The following is a 15,481-nucleotide window of genomic DNA, read 5'->3' on the forward strand; positions in this document are numbered from 1 at the left end:
CTCTGTTAACTATGCAAAGCGCTTTGAGTGTTGTTTCAGAAAAGCGCTATATAAATGACACTTTCATTCATCTTGCTCTCTATTAAGTTTCATGGCTGAGAAGGTCAGGTCTGGCCGTTAGCAGCAGAGTGTGAACTAATTTGATTGACGGACCTTCCAAATATGTGGTTGTAGTATAGGCGAGGAAAGAATTGTGACATCATATGTGAGACATCAACGCCTTTAGCACTTTGTGGCTGGTATTTCTTAAATATATGTTTGTGGAGCTTTCTCTAACCCATAAAATGGGATTAATGAGGACATGGATGCCAATAAATTGCTTTAATACACTGTATCCATTTTTGCTTTGCAAAGCAAGAATAAAAAAATTATACAAATGTACTAATGACAACACCAGCACATATAGCTGTTGCACAACTCTCAGATGCGGGAAATCATGCCAGAAAAAGTTTGTATGTTTTTTATAAGAAAATCCTAACCTCTACGCCACAGAGAAATGTACATTTTCATGTCTTACTGAAACTGTCAATAATTTCCCTTTCTCTTACCATTTGCCTGAGGAAGTTTTCGACAGCACCCAAAAAAAAGAAGGTGGGCATTGTGGGTGAGAAAGGAGGCCCTGATTTGGTTTCCAATCTACAAAGGAAAGTAATCTGGCATTCGAATGTGATTTTAATACATGTGTAACATTTCAAGTGTGATTTGCGCGTGTGAATGCTTATCAGATGAATAAGTTGGGAGTTGAACGTGATGTTCAGTCCGTTGCATGCGAGGCCACTGTTTGTCAAATTTGTATGCCTCTTATGGATTTGACTACGGAGGTAACTAGTGTGAAGCAGCTCATCAGGGAAGAAAGACAGGAATAGGTGAACGATTATGAAAAGAGGAACAGTTTTGGTAACAGTAAATCCAGGTTTTACATAGACTCAGAGCCAGATGCTCCAAGCAGATCTTAGACAAGTCTTCAGAACATGGAGCTAATAAGAGGTGAAACAAGCTTCATATGAAGACAAGGAAACCAGAGCTTCAAAAGCATGCAAACCAGTGCCGTAAAAGTATTTCCTCTTCCATATGCGTGTAGAAATGTCCAGAGTGGCAAGTAAACTAACAGTATGATCGTATGTAGACGAGAACAGATGAGGTTACAACCTATAGATATCATTTCACATATGATATAGTTATTTTGCAGTTTTATTATTTTAGTCATCATTTTTGTCTTTTGACTGAAATGTACTTTAAATTAACACACAATATTCTATGACTGAAATAGCATATCATTTTCCATCTGACAAAAATATAAAAAAGTTTATTTGATGATAATGTGCAAATTACCAAAAATAAATGTACATTCATTGAAAAATTATTATTTCTAGATTTTAATAAAAAAATTAATTGTTAGTGAATTGTTATTATCTTGCAGTATATATATTTTCTTGTCAAATTTGCATCAACAGTATTTCTAAAAAAAAGAAAAAAAAGCCTTAGGCAATAAAACCTTTTCGTCATTAATTTAGTTGAAAAGATTAACATTGTATATACTAATATAACAACGGAATGACAGTCTACTGAGTGTGCATCGCATCGCTGCATCTGGGCGTTTATAGTGAACGCTTTATTGATTATAATGGACATGTTTTGTGCCAATCATGCCAAAACTAATTTGTTATTGTTTTTTGTTTTTTTAACTTGGTGCGGAAATTATCCCGCCCCCTGGCATGTGACGTTAGTGGTTCATGGTTCTTCACCAGCAACTTTTAAGAAGCTGGTGTAGAGCGAATTCACCTGGAAAAAAAGGAAATTATTTATTTTCTAAAAAGGAAATGTACGGAATGGCTCAGGCACCTTGAGGGTGGAAAAGGGGTAGTAGTGTGATGTGTGGGGTGGTGTGTACAGGTTTGCATTCAGTTCAATACCACTCAGATGGTGATGAATGGACAGATGGCCTTATAAATGTGACAGTCTATGCATAGGCTATAGTGTGTGCATTGTAGATTACACTCACAATATAGCAGGGCTCACAGTAAGCTTTCTTTTCAACAGCATAAAAAGGCTTCCCTCTGAGCTTGGAGCCACAGGTCATGCAGATGAAGCAGCCAACATGAAAGACCTGGTCCATGGCAGTACAACCTGTCCCCTCACCCACCACATTCTCTCCACAGCTTGCACACCGACCTGTGGGGGAAAAATACAGCATTTGGAATTATTATGCAGATGCTGACTGCAAATTACATAATCTAAACTTGTTTTATCATTATATATTTTAATTATACTTTTTTTAAAATCTCTTTTTGTTTTGTATTTTATTCTGTTTATTTATTTTACTCTCTTATTTTAGAATTTTCTTATTCTTCATACAGTGGAAAGAAAAAATATGTGAACCCTTTGAAATTAGCTGGTTTTCTGCATTAACTGGTCATAAAATGTTATCTCATCTTCATCAAAAGTCCCAATTATAGACAAACACAATAAGCTAACAACACACAGTACAAACAATTCAACTATTTAATGTATTTAATGAACACATACCAATAAACATTCGCAATGCTGTGTAAAAAGTAAGTGAACCCTCGGGTTTAATAACTGGTCCATCCTTCTTTGGCAGCAATAACTCAAACCAAGCATTTCCGGTAGCTGCAAATTAGACCTGCACAGTGTTCAGAAGGAATTTTGGACCATTCTTGCTTAAAGAACTGCTTCAGCTCAGCCATATTCTTAGGATGTTTGAAGTGAATGGCTCTCTTGAGGTCATTCCACAGCATCTCTATTGGGTTAAGGTCTGGGCTCTGACTGGGCCACTCCACAAGGTGGAGTTCTTTTCTTGAAACCATTCTGTAGTTGATTTACTTAAATGTTTACTTAGAGTAATCTTCATGCTGCATCACCCAACTTCTACTGAGCTTCAGCTGGCGCACAGCCACCCTGATATTATCCTTTAGGGCAGTGGTTCTCAAACCGGTCCTGGAGGCCCCACAGCACTGTACATTTTGCATGTCACCCTTTTCTGACACACCTGATTTAAGTCTTGGAGTCTGTACTAATACGCTGATGAGATGAATCAGGTGTGTTTGATTGAGGAGACATCCAAAATGTGTAGTGTTGAGGGGCCTCCAGGACAGGTTTGAGAACCACTGCTGTAGCATATCTTTTTTCTTTAATTTTTCAATTAAGTTTCCCCTCGATGATGGCAAGCAGTCCAGGCACGAAGCAGCCCCAAATCATGATGCTCTCTTCACCGTACTTCAACGTTGGGATGATGTTTTCATGTCTATATGTGGTGCCCTTTTTATGCCATACATAGTTCTGCATGTTGTTCCCAAACAATTCAACCTTAGATTCATCAGTCCACAAAACATTTTCCCAGTAGTGTTGTGGAATGTCAAGGTGGCCTTTGTCAAACTTCAGGCATGCAGCAATGGTTTTTTTTTGGAAAGCAGCAGATTCCTTTGTGGTATCCTGCCATGGATACCATGCCTGTTTAATGTTTTCCGAATAGTAGACTCATGAACGGAATTGTTAATTGTTCCAATGATTCGAGTCTTTAGCTGTCATTCTAGGGTTCTTTTATACCTTATTGAGCATTCTGCTGTGTGCTGTTTGAGTCATCTTGGCTGAACCACCACTTCTAGGGAGAGTAGCCACAGTACAAATCATCTCCATTTATAGACATTTTTTTTTAAACTGTGGACAGATAAATGTCTAAGCTCTTTGAGATAAGTTTGTAACTGTTTCCAGCTTTATGCAAAGCAACAATTCTTGATCGTAGGTCTTCTGAGATCTCTTTGTTTGCATGGTCCACATCAGCAGATGCTTCTTGTGAATAGCAAACTCAAAATGTTTTAGTGGTTTTTGTAAGTCAAAGTACATCTAACCCACACCTCCAATCTCATAAATTGGATACCAGTTTTGCCAACTCCCGACTCCAATTGCTCCAACAAGCTTTACAAATCATCAGCCTAGGGGTTCACATAATTTTTCCAGCCTACACTGTAAATGTTTGAATGATTTAATCAATAGGTTCAAGAACAATACAATAATTTGTTAGTTATTAGTTCAAATACATTGTGTTTGTTCATTATTATAACTTAAAGATCAAACCAGGTGTATACAGATGAAAAATGTATACATGAATGCAGAGAATTCCAGTGTTCCAGTTGTCACACTATTTTCCAAGGTGCTATATAAATAAAGTTTCACTTATAACAAACACTTCAACATAAACACTTTGTGATAAGCAAGATAGAAAAAAGACTGTAGAGGTGAAAGTTAATCAAATCATTCATATTATGTAAACAGCACTGTCACTTTCATACAAAGCATTATAAAAGCCACTCTCATTAAGAATGGCTATTCAAGCAAGGTTTTTGACTTAGTTGTTATATGGGTTATCTGCCCTTTGCCCTCCTCCAAACCTTGACCATAAGGTTTCTGTGTCTATTTTCCAACAAAGATCAGAACAAACGCTATAGCTACAAAACATACTAACACACACAGCACTCGGGATCAGAGATAATCTTAAAAAAAAAAACAGTGTGCCCGTGGCCCTTTTAAGCCAACTCCTTCTTTGTGGAACAACCAGTGATAAACTAATCTACTCTACTGAGAGCTGATCTCCAATTGCAAGTCTGGTGGATGAAAGAATTTCGAATCAATGTCAAAAGAAATTGAATATGAGGAACACTTCTAAACTTAGGTTGATGCAATCTCCAGGGAATTCACCCCTTTAAAGTGTTTGGATTTTTTCCCCCTTTTTAAAAAGGGCAAAGTGATCGGTTGCCCTACAATTGTAAAAATGTAAGGCACATAATAAGGGCAGTCACTTTACAGAGACTCTGGTGAGCTGATTTTTCCCTTTGTGAAGAGAATGAATCAATGCATCTCCGTTGGCGCAAATACCATCCACCATCTGTCAACTAGCCCAATACACTCCTCCTGACTATGTTAAAATATATGTGAACACAATCTAGGATAAACACTTACATATATCACTCAAAGTAAAGAGCAGATCTAATACCATATGCATTCAAATGAATCACTAATAAAATCCAGCATACCTCTCTGCTCTGTTCAGCCCACCCTTCCACTAACAGCTCCATATAATATCTCCAATGGGATAAGAATAGGATTAAACAACACATTGGCACACTGACACGCATACAATCTTTTCATGATAAAAGGAAACTTTGGAAGTGGAAAGAGCGCAATCTTTGTGTTATAGGGCATCTACTATTGGACCAAAAAAAGATCCTGATTGCATATTGTGGGCCACGGCATTTGGATATCTGTAATTGAGTTGGAGCTATCTTTAATTGGGCTTAAGATGTCTCCAACTCAATGCAAAGATATCTTCAAACCAATTAATGATGCTAGCAGTTTAATTAGCAGTATCAGGAAATAATGCGCTTAAGAGCCATATCTTGTGGTGTTTTCCTTTTACACATCTGAGAACAGATACAATCTTAAAAAAAGAGAGAATGTGAGATATTGTGAATTAATTTACTTAACTTTAGTTCTGTAGTTCCTGATTTTTTTTGTTCTTGTCTCTTCTTTTGTGCTTCATTTAAGCCTGTTTTTAAAAATGATAGACTCTCTGTCTGCAATGAGAGCTGGAGTTCAAGCTTGTCACAGACAAAAGGCGAGGCAGTTTGCAGGCGGAATATCAGACGCTCCCATTTTCAATGCTGAAGCTGTCAACAAACCAGACTGAACTTTTCCGCCCTTCAGATTAGATATCAAAGTTGAGCTGAATATGAGCACCTCTTCTCAACAGTTTTAAAGATAATTCTCCTCATGTTTGCAGATTAACACACTGAGATACCCATTCACTTGAAGTCGATGAATGGGTAGAAAACAAGAAAGCATTATGATTGATACTGTAGGCAGCAGAGCAACATCTGAGTAGCCCATTAGTTGAATTAAAGGTGCATTCAGTAACTTTTTGTTTATGTTTATCTGACCAATATAGCAGTTGACTTCGAATTATATGGACAACTAGCAGCCTGGATGCAGCATCAATCGCAGACAGTCATTACAACATAGTCTCATGATAACTCATAATAGTTGGTCAGAGAGTGCAAAATTGCAAGATATCGAACAACTTGGCTTGTATGAAAAGGTACAACCTATTCCCATAGAGAACAAGCAATTAACCAACAGAGTTTAAATCGATGCAATGCAGGCATCAAATGTTTTTACTCATTCTATATTTATTTATGCAATGTAAATGAAAAATGTAGGTCAATAACCAGTAATATGCTTCCCTCATCTCATTTCAAACCTCAATGTTTTCTTTCTTCTGGGGTAAAAGTTTTGTTCTATTAAAATCGGTTAGGTTTAGGGTTTGGGTAAGGGTTTGGACTTTATGGTTAGGCTTGGGTAAACTTGAGAAAAAATCATAACAGTGTTCATTGGTTTGTTTATTTTTCTCTATGCGAGTGAAGCTGTTTGTGTTTTGTATGAGAGGACTACACAATGTTTTAGATTTTTTCATCTAGTACTAATGTAACAACTTGTCATGAGACCGGGTTGACCATCGAAATGTGCAGTCAGCCATGACTCATTTATTCTGTGAGTAAAAGTGTCCGATAATAGGTGTTTTACCAAGATTGAAGGAATATTCTGGGTTCAATACAAGTTAAGCTCAATCGAAAGCATTACCACAATGTATTTTGACTTTCCCCACCTTTTCTTTAAAAAATGCACAAATCTGGGTTCCAGTGAGGCACTTGTAAACGTTAAAATACTTATAAATTGTAAAATAGTATTGCCACAAAACAAACAATATGTGTGTTAACATGATTTTAGTGTAATAGGGCTCTATTTTCATGTGTGCAAAGCGCAGCGCTACGCGCTATGACCATGTGCAACGTCTTATCCAATGACAGCGCTAATTCTAAGTGCAATTTTCATGCCAGCACAAAGTGCAAGTGGGCGTGGATGTGAGTGTTTACGCTGCTATGGGTGTAGGTGTGCAACCTGTGCGTGTATTGTATTTAACCGAAATGTGCAAAGAGCAATTTGCTATTTTCCGGAGAAATTGTTAATTCCGCTAATATGTTTAAATACCAAATCTTATCTCAGTTCCTGCATTTGTAGTTTGGAGATTCCACAAGCAGGTAGTTATAAAATTTATGTCCAAACTCTTAAAATATAGTGAAACATTAAATTAAGTCCCTGACAATCACTATTGTAACTATTTTAAGAAAAACTAAAAAATCATTATGAGATTGAGTTTAACTATCTAAAGGTCATGGCTTATTTTTCAATTATTATCATTATGTTTATATTTACAATTGTATTTATGATCTAATTTATAATGGTATTTTTCCTCCCATTGTCATAGAGTGATTTTTAAGTTACTGCAAATGTGGAAGAAGAGGAAATAAATAAACACGAGGAAAAAATAAACACTGACCTTGAATCTGTTTCGCTGCCTCCTGACTCCTCCATTGCCCACAATCTCAGAACTATCACAGTGGCCAAAACAGATTCTAGGTCAGTGTTTATTTTTTCCTCAGTTTACACTCTTTAGATTATTCAGCACTGTCAAATTTTCAGTCTCGCTGCACACCACTCGTGTTGCACTCTCTCTCACACTCAGACACTCAGGTGTCCCTCCACCATCACTAAGGAGAGACAGGTGTTAGAATAATCATAACCCAGGTGACGAACCTTACCCCTCTCCCGAAGACAGACACATGACCATGCCCCCATGCCACAAGGATAAACATCTTTGTCAAAAGTACCATTTATTTATATAGGGGTAAAACATTTTTTAATGAGCAACAATTTACTCAGAGCACCTTTAAAGTAATTGTTAAATGATTTGAATGAGATGAGACAGAAATACTTGAGTGGGTGCCGCAAAATAATACAAAGACACTAAATAGACAATGCATTTTTCAACTGGATTGTCCTTGCTGATTGCATGCAACAAAAAGCATACAAAGCACGACCAGTATAGAACAACTCACAAACAAATGACTCCTATGAGCTGGTTCTTTTTAATTAATCCATCAAAAAGACTCAAAAATCAGTAAGTTACAAATCAGCTCCCTCAAAAGTACTAAAATAATATTTTAGAATGGTTAAGGAACTGGAAGTGGAAAAATGGAATAAGAATGAAAAATTCTGTCATAATTTACTCACTCTTATTTTGTTACAAACCCGTATGACTTTCTTTCTTCTGCGTAACATAGTAGGAGAAATTTTGTATTAATTATCTTGGTCAGTTTTTTTTTATACAATGGCAGTGGATAGGGATTCACTTTCAAGCTTAAAAAAGGATGCAAAAGTATCATAAAAGTAGCCTATGTGACTTACTGCCCTATTCCAAGCCTTACGGAGGCATACATTAGGTTTTGGTGTGAAAACACGACTTGATTATCTCGCGGGCAGTCGGTGCTGAAATGCCTCGTCACCTTCAGGCCAGGCACAACGGTCCCTTTCAAACTTTTCCAGAAGTTCCTGGGGCATATGGCATCCTCTGCGGCAGTCACGCTGCTGGGGTTGATGAATATGAGACAGCTTCAGCACTGGCTACAGACTCGAGTCCTGAGACGAGCATGGCGCCGTGACACGCACCGTGTGCAACGGGCACGCAGCTGCGGGCCGTTGGAAAGGGGCCCCCCTGCGCTGGCACATCAACTGTCTGGAGTTGCTGACTGTTTTCTTTGCCCTGCGGAAGTTTCTGCCGCTAGTTCAGGGAAAAAACACATCTTGATCAAATCAGACAGCACCACCGCGGTAGCGTACATAAATCGCCAAGACGGCGTACGCTCCCGCCAAATGTCACAACTTGCCGGTAGTCTCCTCCTTTGGAGCGACTTAAGTCGCTGTGTGCCACTCACATCCCCAGCAACCTCAATGTGGTAGCGGACGTGCTGTCATGACAACGCTTGCCCAGCGGACAGTGGAGGCTTCACCCCCAGTCATTCCAGCTGATTTGGGAACTGTTCGCCTCCCGAGAGACCTCCCACTGCCCGCTCTGGTATGCCCGAAATGAGCCTCCCTTTGGAGAAGATGCACTGGCACACAGCTGGCCCATGGGGCTGCCCAAGTACGCATTTCCCCCAGTGAGCCTTCTTGCACATGTGCTATGCAAGGTCAAGGAGGACGAAAAGTCACTCTGGTGGCTCCCTATTGGCCCACCCAGGCTTGGTTCTCGGACCTCATACTCCTCGCGACAGCCCCTACCTGGCAAACTCCCCTGAGGAAACACCTTCTTTCTCAGGGACGGGGCACGCTCTGGCATCCACACCCAGACCTCTGGAACCTCCACGTCTGGCCCCTTGATGGGATGTGGAAGAGCTAGCTGATCAACCACCTACAGTCGTAGACACGATCAACCAAGCGAGAGCCCCTTCCACCAGGCAACTTTACGCCCTAAGGTGGTGCTTGTTCACAAATTGGTGTTCTTCTCGGGGCGAAGACCCACAAAGTTGCGCAGTCAGGTCAGTGCTCTCATTTATGCAGGAGAGATTGGAGGGGAGGCTGTCCCCGTCCACCTTGAAGGTGTATGTAGCTGTTATCGCAGCCCACCACGACGCAGTAGACAGCAAGTTTAGATGCAGAGTTTAGACGCTCTGAGCAGCTCTTTGTCTGCTTCGATGGACAGCGGAAAAAGAATGCTGTCTCCAAACAGAGGCTCTCCCATTGGGTGGTGGACGCCATTTCAATGGCCTATCGCACCCAGGCCGTGTACCCCCCTTGCGGGTCCGAGCACACTCAACAAGGAGTGTTGCGTCCTCATGGGCACTGGCCAGAGGCATCTCCCTGGCAGACATACGCAGAGCAGCGTGTTGGACAACACCTAATACCTTTGCGAGATTCTACAATCTCAGGGTAGAGTCAGTCTCGTCCAGTGTTTTCTCAGGTCCGAGCCGGTAGAACTCGGTAACATGCTGACGGATTGACTGGTTGAATCACTTGCACCTAGCGTCTTTTCCCTCGGCTGAGGTAATACTGTGCACTTTTTCTCCAAGGAGAGCCCGCTCACTCGGCTCCCTGGATGACTCCTCCCTAGCCCTGTGGGTCCGCAATTCGGCGGAGGAATTCGCTGACCCAATCCACTGCGGGTACTCAAATCTACCGTGTAGATTAAGGCTCCTACATGGATGTTCCGCCTGTGTGTATTTTCCGCAGTACGGTCTCCTTACAAGTGGACCCGCGTCTCCTTTGTGCAGTTCCCGTTGCCCCCCGGTCGCCATATCTGTAGCAACTCCTCCCTCCGAAGAGGCGGGATCTACCACCGCGCCACTTCCCACATGTGACCTTAAAAGCCCATGTGGTGTATTTCGCCACTTTTAGCTCCCCCTCTCTGGGCAGGTGTGGTCTATGCAGGGTATCTGCCCCCTGAAAGAATAGGAAACTGGGTAAGACCCCCTTCCCACGATGCGTGTAAGGGCCTCAGCCGTTTTGCTCTAAGCGAGAAACATAGAGAGAAAAGAGCCCGGCTAGGCTTGGCCCATTCCCATGTTGGCAAGCGTCGCCTTGTTCCCCTGTCTAGGGTAACTATAAGGGTTTCCTATGGGGCATTGGGGAAGTGAGCGACAGACGGGACGTCTAGGTTACGGATGTAACCTCCGTTCCCTGATGGAGGGAATGAGACGTTGTGTCCTCCCGGCCACGTCGCTGAGCCGAGCCATTGTTGTGACCGGACCATTTCCGGCTCCTCAGAAAAATCCTGAATGAAACAGACGTTTTGGCAAAAATGTGATGCCTTCAGTGTGTAAATTTGTGTCGTGGAATGTCCTTGAATGGCCCTTTCAGTTCATCATTAAAATCCCATTGAAAATTTTTGTTGGGATTTCAAGGAAGCACAGAAACCAAAGAATGTCAATGAGCTGGAAGCTTTTGCTCATGATAAATGTGTAAAGATTTGATTAGAGAGGTGTCCGAAGCCTGAGAACACAACTGGAACATTTATTTGATGTTATTGAGGGTAAAGGATGCTCCACAAATGATTGACTTTGGGGGTTGAATATTTTTGATATGACATTTGTGGAGAGAATTTGTTATTTTGTATTTAAAAATGTGGGTAAACTGAACTCTTTGTTCTCAGAATCACTCAAATGTGTATTAAAAACTTGCTTTGTTTATTGAGGTTTAGTTGATGTGTTTTAATTCCAATCACCAGAACGTATAGCTGGTCAGGGGTTTGGATAATTTTTATTGCAACTGTGTGTGTGTGTGTGTGTGTGTCTGTATATATATATATATATATTATTCTTACAATTCCCATCCCTAGTTGTGTGATATTTCTCTCAAAGTTGGAGTCAGTAGGGAATACTAGACTAGGACGCACCCTACATAAATTATATAAGCAGCAACAAAAATTCCTCCAGAGACCCACACACAGTCAAACAAAGTCACATCCAAATATGCTCTTATGTAAAACCTAATGAGTGCAGGCAGCAGATCAGCAATTCACATGTTCATAACTGTCTCTGTAATTGTGGGCCCTAATTATTCTTTGATAAATTACTCATTTGTAGCTACAAAATCACTGGTGACTCACTATCTCTATCTGGCTGGAGAGCATAGAAAAATACTTAAATAAGTAAAAAAATATTAAGTTTAAAAATATCAACACATTTTTATCATCAGGCACTCTGTAGCTGCACAAGTGCAGGTCACTATTTGCCTCACAAATGCAATAATCTTGTAACACCTACTTGAGTGGTAAAATGTGTCATGGACCCTTTTCACAGACCTTTTATGACGCCTTTCCGCCTTCTTTAACAATGTAAAAGTAGCAAACATTTCCGGTTTTAAAAATATTTAATGTACATTTATAAAATTTTAATTTGTATTACATTACTCTGGAAATAATAAGTTAACACAACTTCGATGAGTTTTCCTACACACCTGCTGAGGGAGTGACAGAAAATTTGTCCTGTTTCTCTCTTCTTACTGCTGTTATACTGCACCCTCTATTTTTAGATTCTTTTGCAAAGCTGGGAAAGCATAACAGTTGTTTTTTCTTTTGCTGTTAATATAAATATAAAATTTGCTGTTGTCCCCATTCACCACCATTCAAGTTTATCCAACTATGACAACATCCGCTTCGCAAATGTGCACATGTGAAAAGGGTTAATTTCAGCGCCACTAACGTCATCAAACAGTGCTGCAAAAATAATTACTGTTTTTCAAACAGGTTTTACAAACACTTCCCCCATTTCTATTAATCAGAACAACATAGAGTCCCACCCCAAACTCATACCCCTGTTTGAGCCAATGTTGCTGTGTCGGCTGGTCAGGATGCTCATTCAAACAGAAATTTACTCATCCTTATGCTATTTCAGATGTGTATGACGTTTCCTCTGCTGTACACACGTGAAGATTTTCAAAAGAATATCTCAGCTCTGTAGGTCCATACAATGCAAGTGAAAGGTGAACAGAACTTTGAAGGTTCAAAAAACATATAAAGACAGCATAAAAGTAATCCCGAAGACTCCAGTGGTTAAATCCATGTCTTCACAAGCGATATGATAGATGTGAGTCAGAAACCAATCAATATACAAGTCCCTTTTTTATTTAAATTCTCCTCCCTGCCCAGTAGGTGGCGATATGCACAAAGAATGGGAATCACCAAAAACAAAAGAAGAAGAATGTGAAAGTGAAATTAAAAGTGGAGATTTATGATAAAAAAAAGAATAACGTTTTGATCTGTTTCTCACCCAAACCTATCATATCGCTTCTGAAGATTTGGATTTAATCACTGGAGTCTTATGGACTACTTTTATGCTGCCTTTATATGCTTTTTGGACCTTCAAAATTCAGGTCACTATTGCATTGTATGGACCTACAGAGCTGAAAAATATTTCTAAAAATCTTAAGTTTGTGTTCAGCAAAAGAAAGAAAGTCTCACATCTGGGATGGCATGAAGGTGAATAAATGATGAGATCATTAACATTTTTGGGTGAACTATCCCTTTTATCACATAAAATAGCAGATACATTACCTTACATGAAGTCTGACGACATTGATATTTATAATGCTCCAGAGTAATCTATTTTGCATTTTGTGATTAAAAAAAGAAAAGAAAAAAGCAACAATGTCAAATCTGTCTAACATTATTAATTCTGGTTCACATCATTAACATATTTGCGATAAAAGGCTGCAACCATATTCCAGAATAATAAAAGGGGAATATATACATCTCTATCCAGTTCAACTGATTTTGAATCCTCCTCCTAAACACTGGGCAGAGAGAGCTCATGAAAGAGACCTCGCTATCCCTTGTGTCCCCTGCTCTGGGAATGGAAGGCAAGTCTTCATATTAAAACTTCAAATTGTTCCTTTGTAACAAGAAGGGGTAGGAGTGGAAGAGTTCATTTACACTTTATACACTTTCTCTTCTTGAGAAATGTCTCCACCGTCCCTCTGAAGCCTCCATTCTTTCAAATAATAATGGAGGAATGAGGGAAGAAGAAAGAGATTGAGTGTGTTGCTCACAACACACTCAAGTTGTTAGGCATTTTAATTGGATAAAAGGAGAAGATTAAAGAGTTCTTGACTGCCCTCCATAAATAATTGATTTCTAATGTATTTGTGGTGGCAGGCAGATGCCGTTGTTTGGCGATGGTGGATGATTTGAGTGGCAGGCCTGCTAAGATTTCCTGCACATCTCCATCTCGCCATTCTTTGTTTTTTCACGCTGCGATACAGAGGGGCGAATAAAAGGCGGCGCGAGCGTGAGCAGCAATTTTGATCTTACATTGCCGGAAATCAAAGATCGTGTGTGTAAAGAGGGAATGCAAATAACTTTTTTGTGGAAGGACAAACTTTTCTCACTTGGTGAGAGAAAAGAAGGTGTGATTCTTTAAGGAGAGGAAAAAAAGCAGCCTTCTCAGTACTGGAAGACAAAGCGTATCACGACAACATGCATGTAAACAAATAAACAGTACAGATCCACAACACATATTCTGGGGTTGCGAGAACTTTGTTTCTTCAGAAAGAATATTTTGTGGTATAAAAAACTGAGTATTTATTAGCCGGAAATAGTAGCAGTAATGCAACACAGTGCAATGGATTCCCACAGATGGAATTCGTCTTGTTTTTTTAGGAACAATGGCAAACAACACAATTCCTGCAAGCTGGAGTAAAAAAATTAGATGATTTAAAAAACATCTGTTTCAACAGCAAATTCTGCTCCAAGAAATTATGCTGCTCTAATTCACAAATGTATTACAGAGCAATGTTACCAAACACAGACTCCCCCACACAAAAGCTTGAGGGAAAAATAAATTTGTTGTGACAGGCTCCACGCAGAGACCAAAAAAAAAGGTACAAAGTCATGCTAAATGTTTATACTTTATTATGGCCACAAACAAACATTATAGGTCACTGAGTGTTTAACGGCATATATAGTCACAACACATTAAGAATATGACTGCCAGCTACTGCTGCGTTAAAAGCCCCAAATTAGACTCTGTTCCTTTTTATTTCACAATTTGAAATTCCTGGCCTTTTTTCCCCACTCTTACTGTGCTTTCTCTCATTGCTCTCAGTTGTCTGTATGTATTCATTCAAAAGGCATTCCATTCATCTGTACAGCTTTGGTTTGCCTTGAGATGACAAAAGGAATGGGTGTCATCAATGTGCTTCAATCTCTCAATGCCCCCTACCCATAACCCCCTGTAATCTCATTCCCATGTCATGTAAAATGGGGGCCGGGGGGTGCCACAAAGCATTACCTCTCAGTGTGTCAGGCCTGCAGGGCAGCGTGCAGATAAGAAAGAGGGTAAGGAGTTGGGGGGATGGGTGGTATGGGTTACATGTTATCGAAATACTTTGGAAGCAGTGACATGGATGGGTGCCAGGGTGTAAATAGGGTGAGTGAATAGAAAAGGGGAGAGAGTGAAAGAGACTAATAGGGAGGAAAAAGGGTTGGAGGGGGGAGGTGTGAGAATGTCAGAATCAGAATCAGAATGAGCTTTATTGCCAAGTGTTCTCACGTACACAAGGAATTTTTTGTGGTGATAGGAGAAACAAGTGCACACAGAACATTACAGTGAGACACAGAATATAAAACAAGGTAAGAGTATAAATAGACACAAATAATAGGACATATAACAGAATGTACATGCAAGTGGTAATGAATGTGCAAGGTAGGGGTATGTACAGTTATTGAATTAAATCAGAGTGAATTTACATATGCTATATGATATTTATTTACATTATTGCACTATGGTGAAGTCCTGAGGCAGTTTAAATTTACATGTGGAAAATGGCCTTAGTGTAGAAACTGTTCTTGTGCCTGGATGTCCTGGCACTCAGTGCTCTGTAGCGCTGGCTAGAGGGCAACAGTTCAAAGAGGGAGTGGGCAGGTCCAGAGTGATTCTACCTGCACATTTCCTCACTCTGGAGATGTACAGGTTTTGAAGGGTGGGCAGGGGGCACCAAGAATCCTCTCAACAGTCTCCTGAATTCCACTATCATAACCATTGTTTTGAGCGTATTCAACTCAAGGTTGTGACCG

The 15,481-nt window shown here is 40.0% G+C and overlaps 1 protein-coding gene across 2 annotated transcripts in view; it reads right to left on the minus strand.

Annotated features, from left to right (window-relative positions):
• LOC127646513 (lipoma-preferred partner homolog) overlaps positions 1-15,481 on the minus strand; it is a 308,283-nt gene that overhangs the window by 31,456 nt on the left and 261,346 nt on the right. For both annotated transcript variants that reach the window (XM_052130234.1, XM_052130235.1), the window contains exon 8: positions 2,003-2,172. In XM_052130234.1, coding sequence (XP_051986194.1) covers positions 2,003-2,172 — 170 coding nt within the window. The remainder of the gene's footprint in view (positions 1-2,002; positions 2,173-15,481) is intronic.

This window comes from Xyrauchen texanus, chromosome 7 (genome assembly GCF_025860055.1).
Source record: "Xyrauchen texanus isolate HMW12.3.18 chromosome 7, RBS_HiC_50CHRs, whole genome shotgun sequence".
Classification (NCBI taxonomy): Eukaryota; Metazoa; Chordata; class Actinopteri; order Cypriniformes; family Catostomidae; genus Xyrauchen; species Xyrauchen texanus.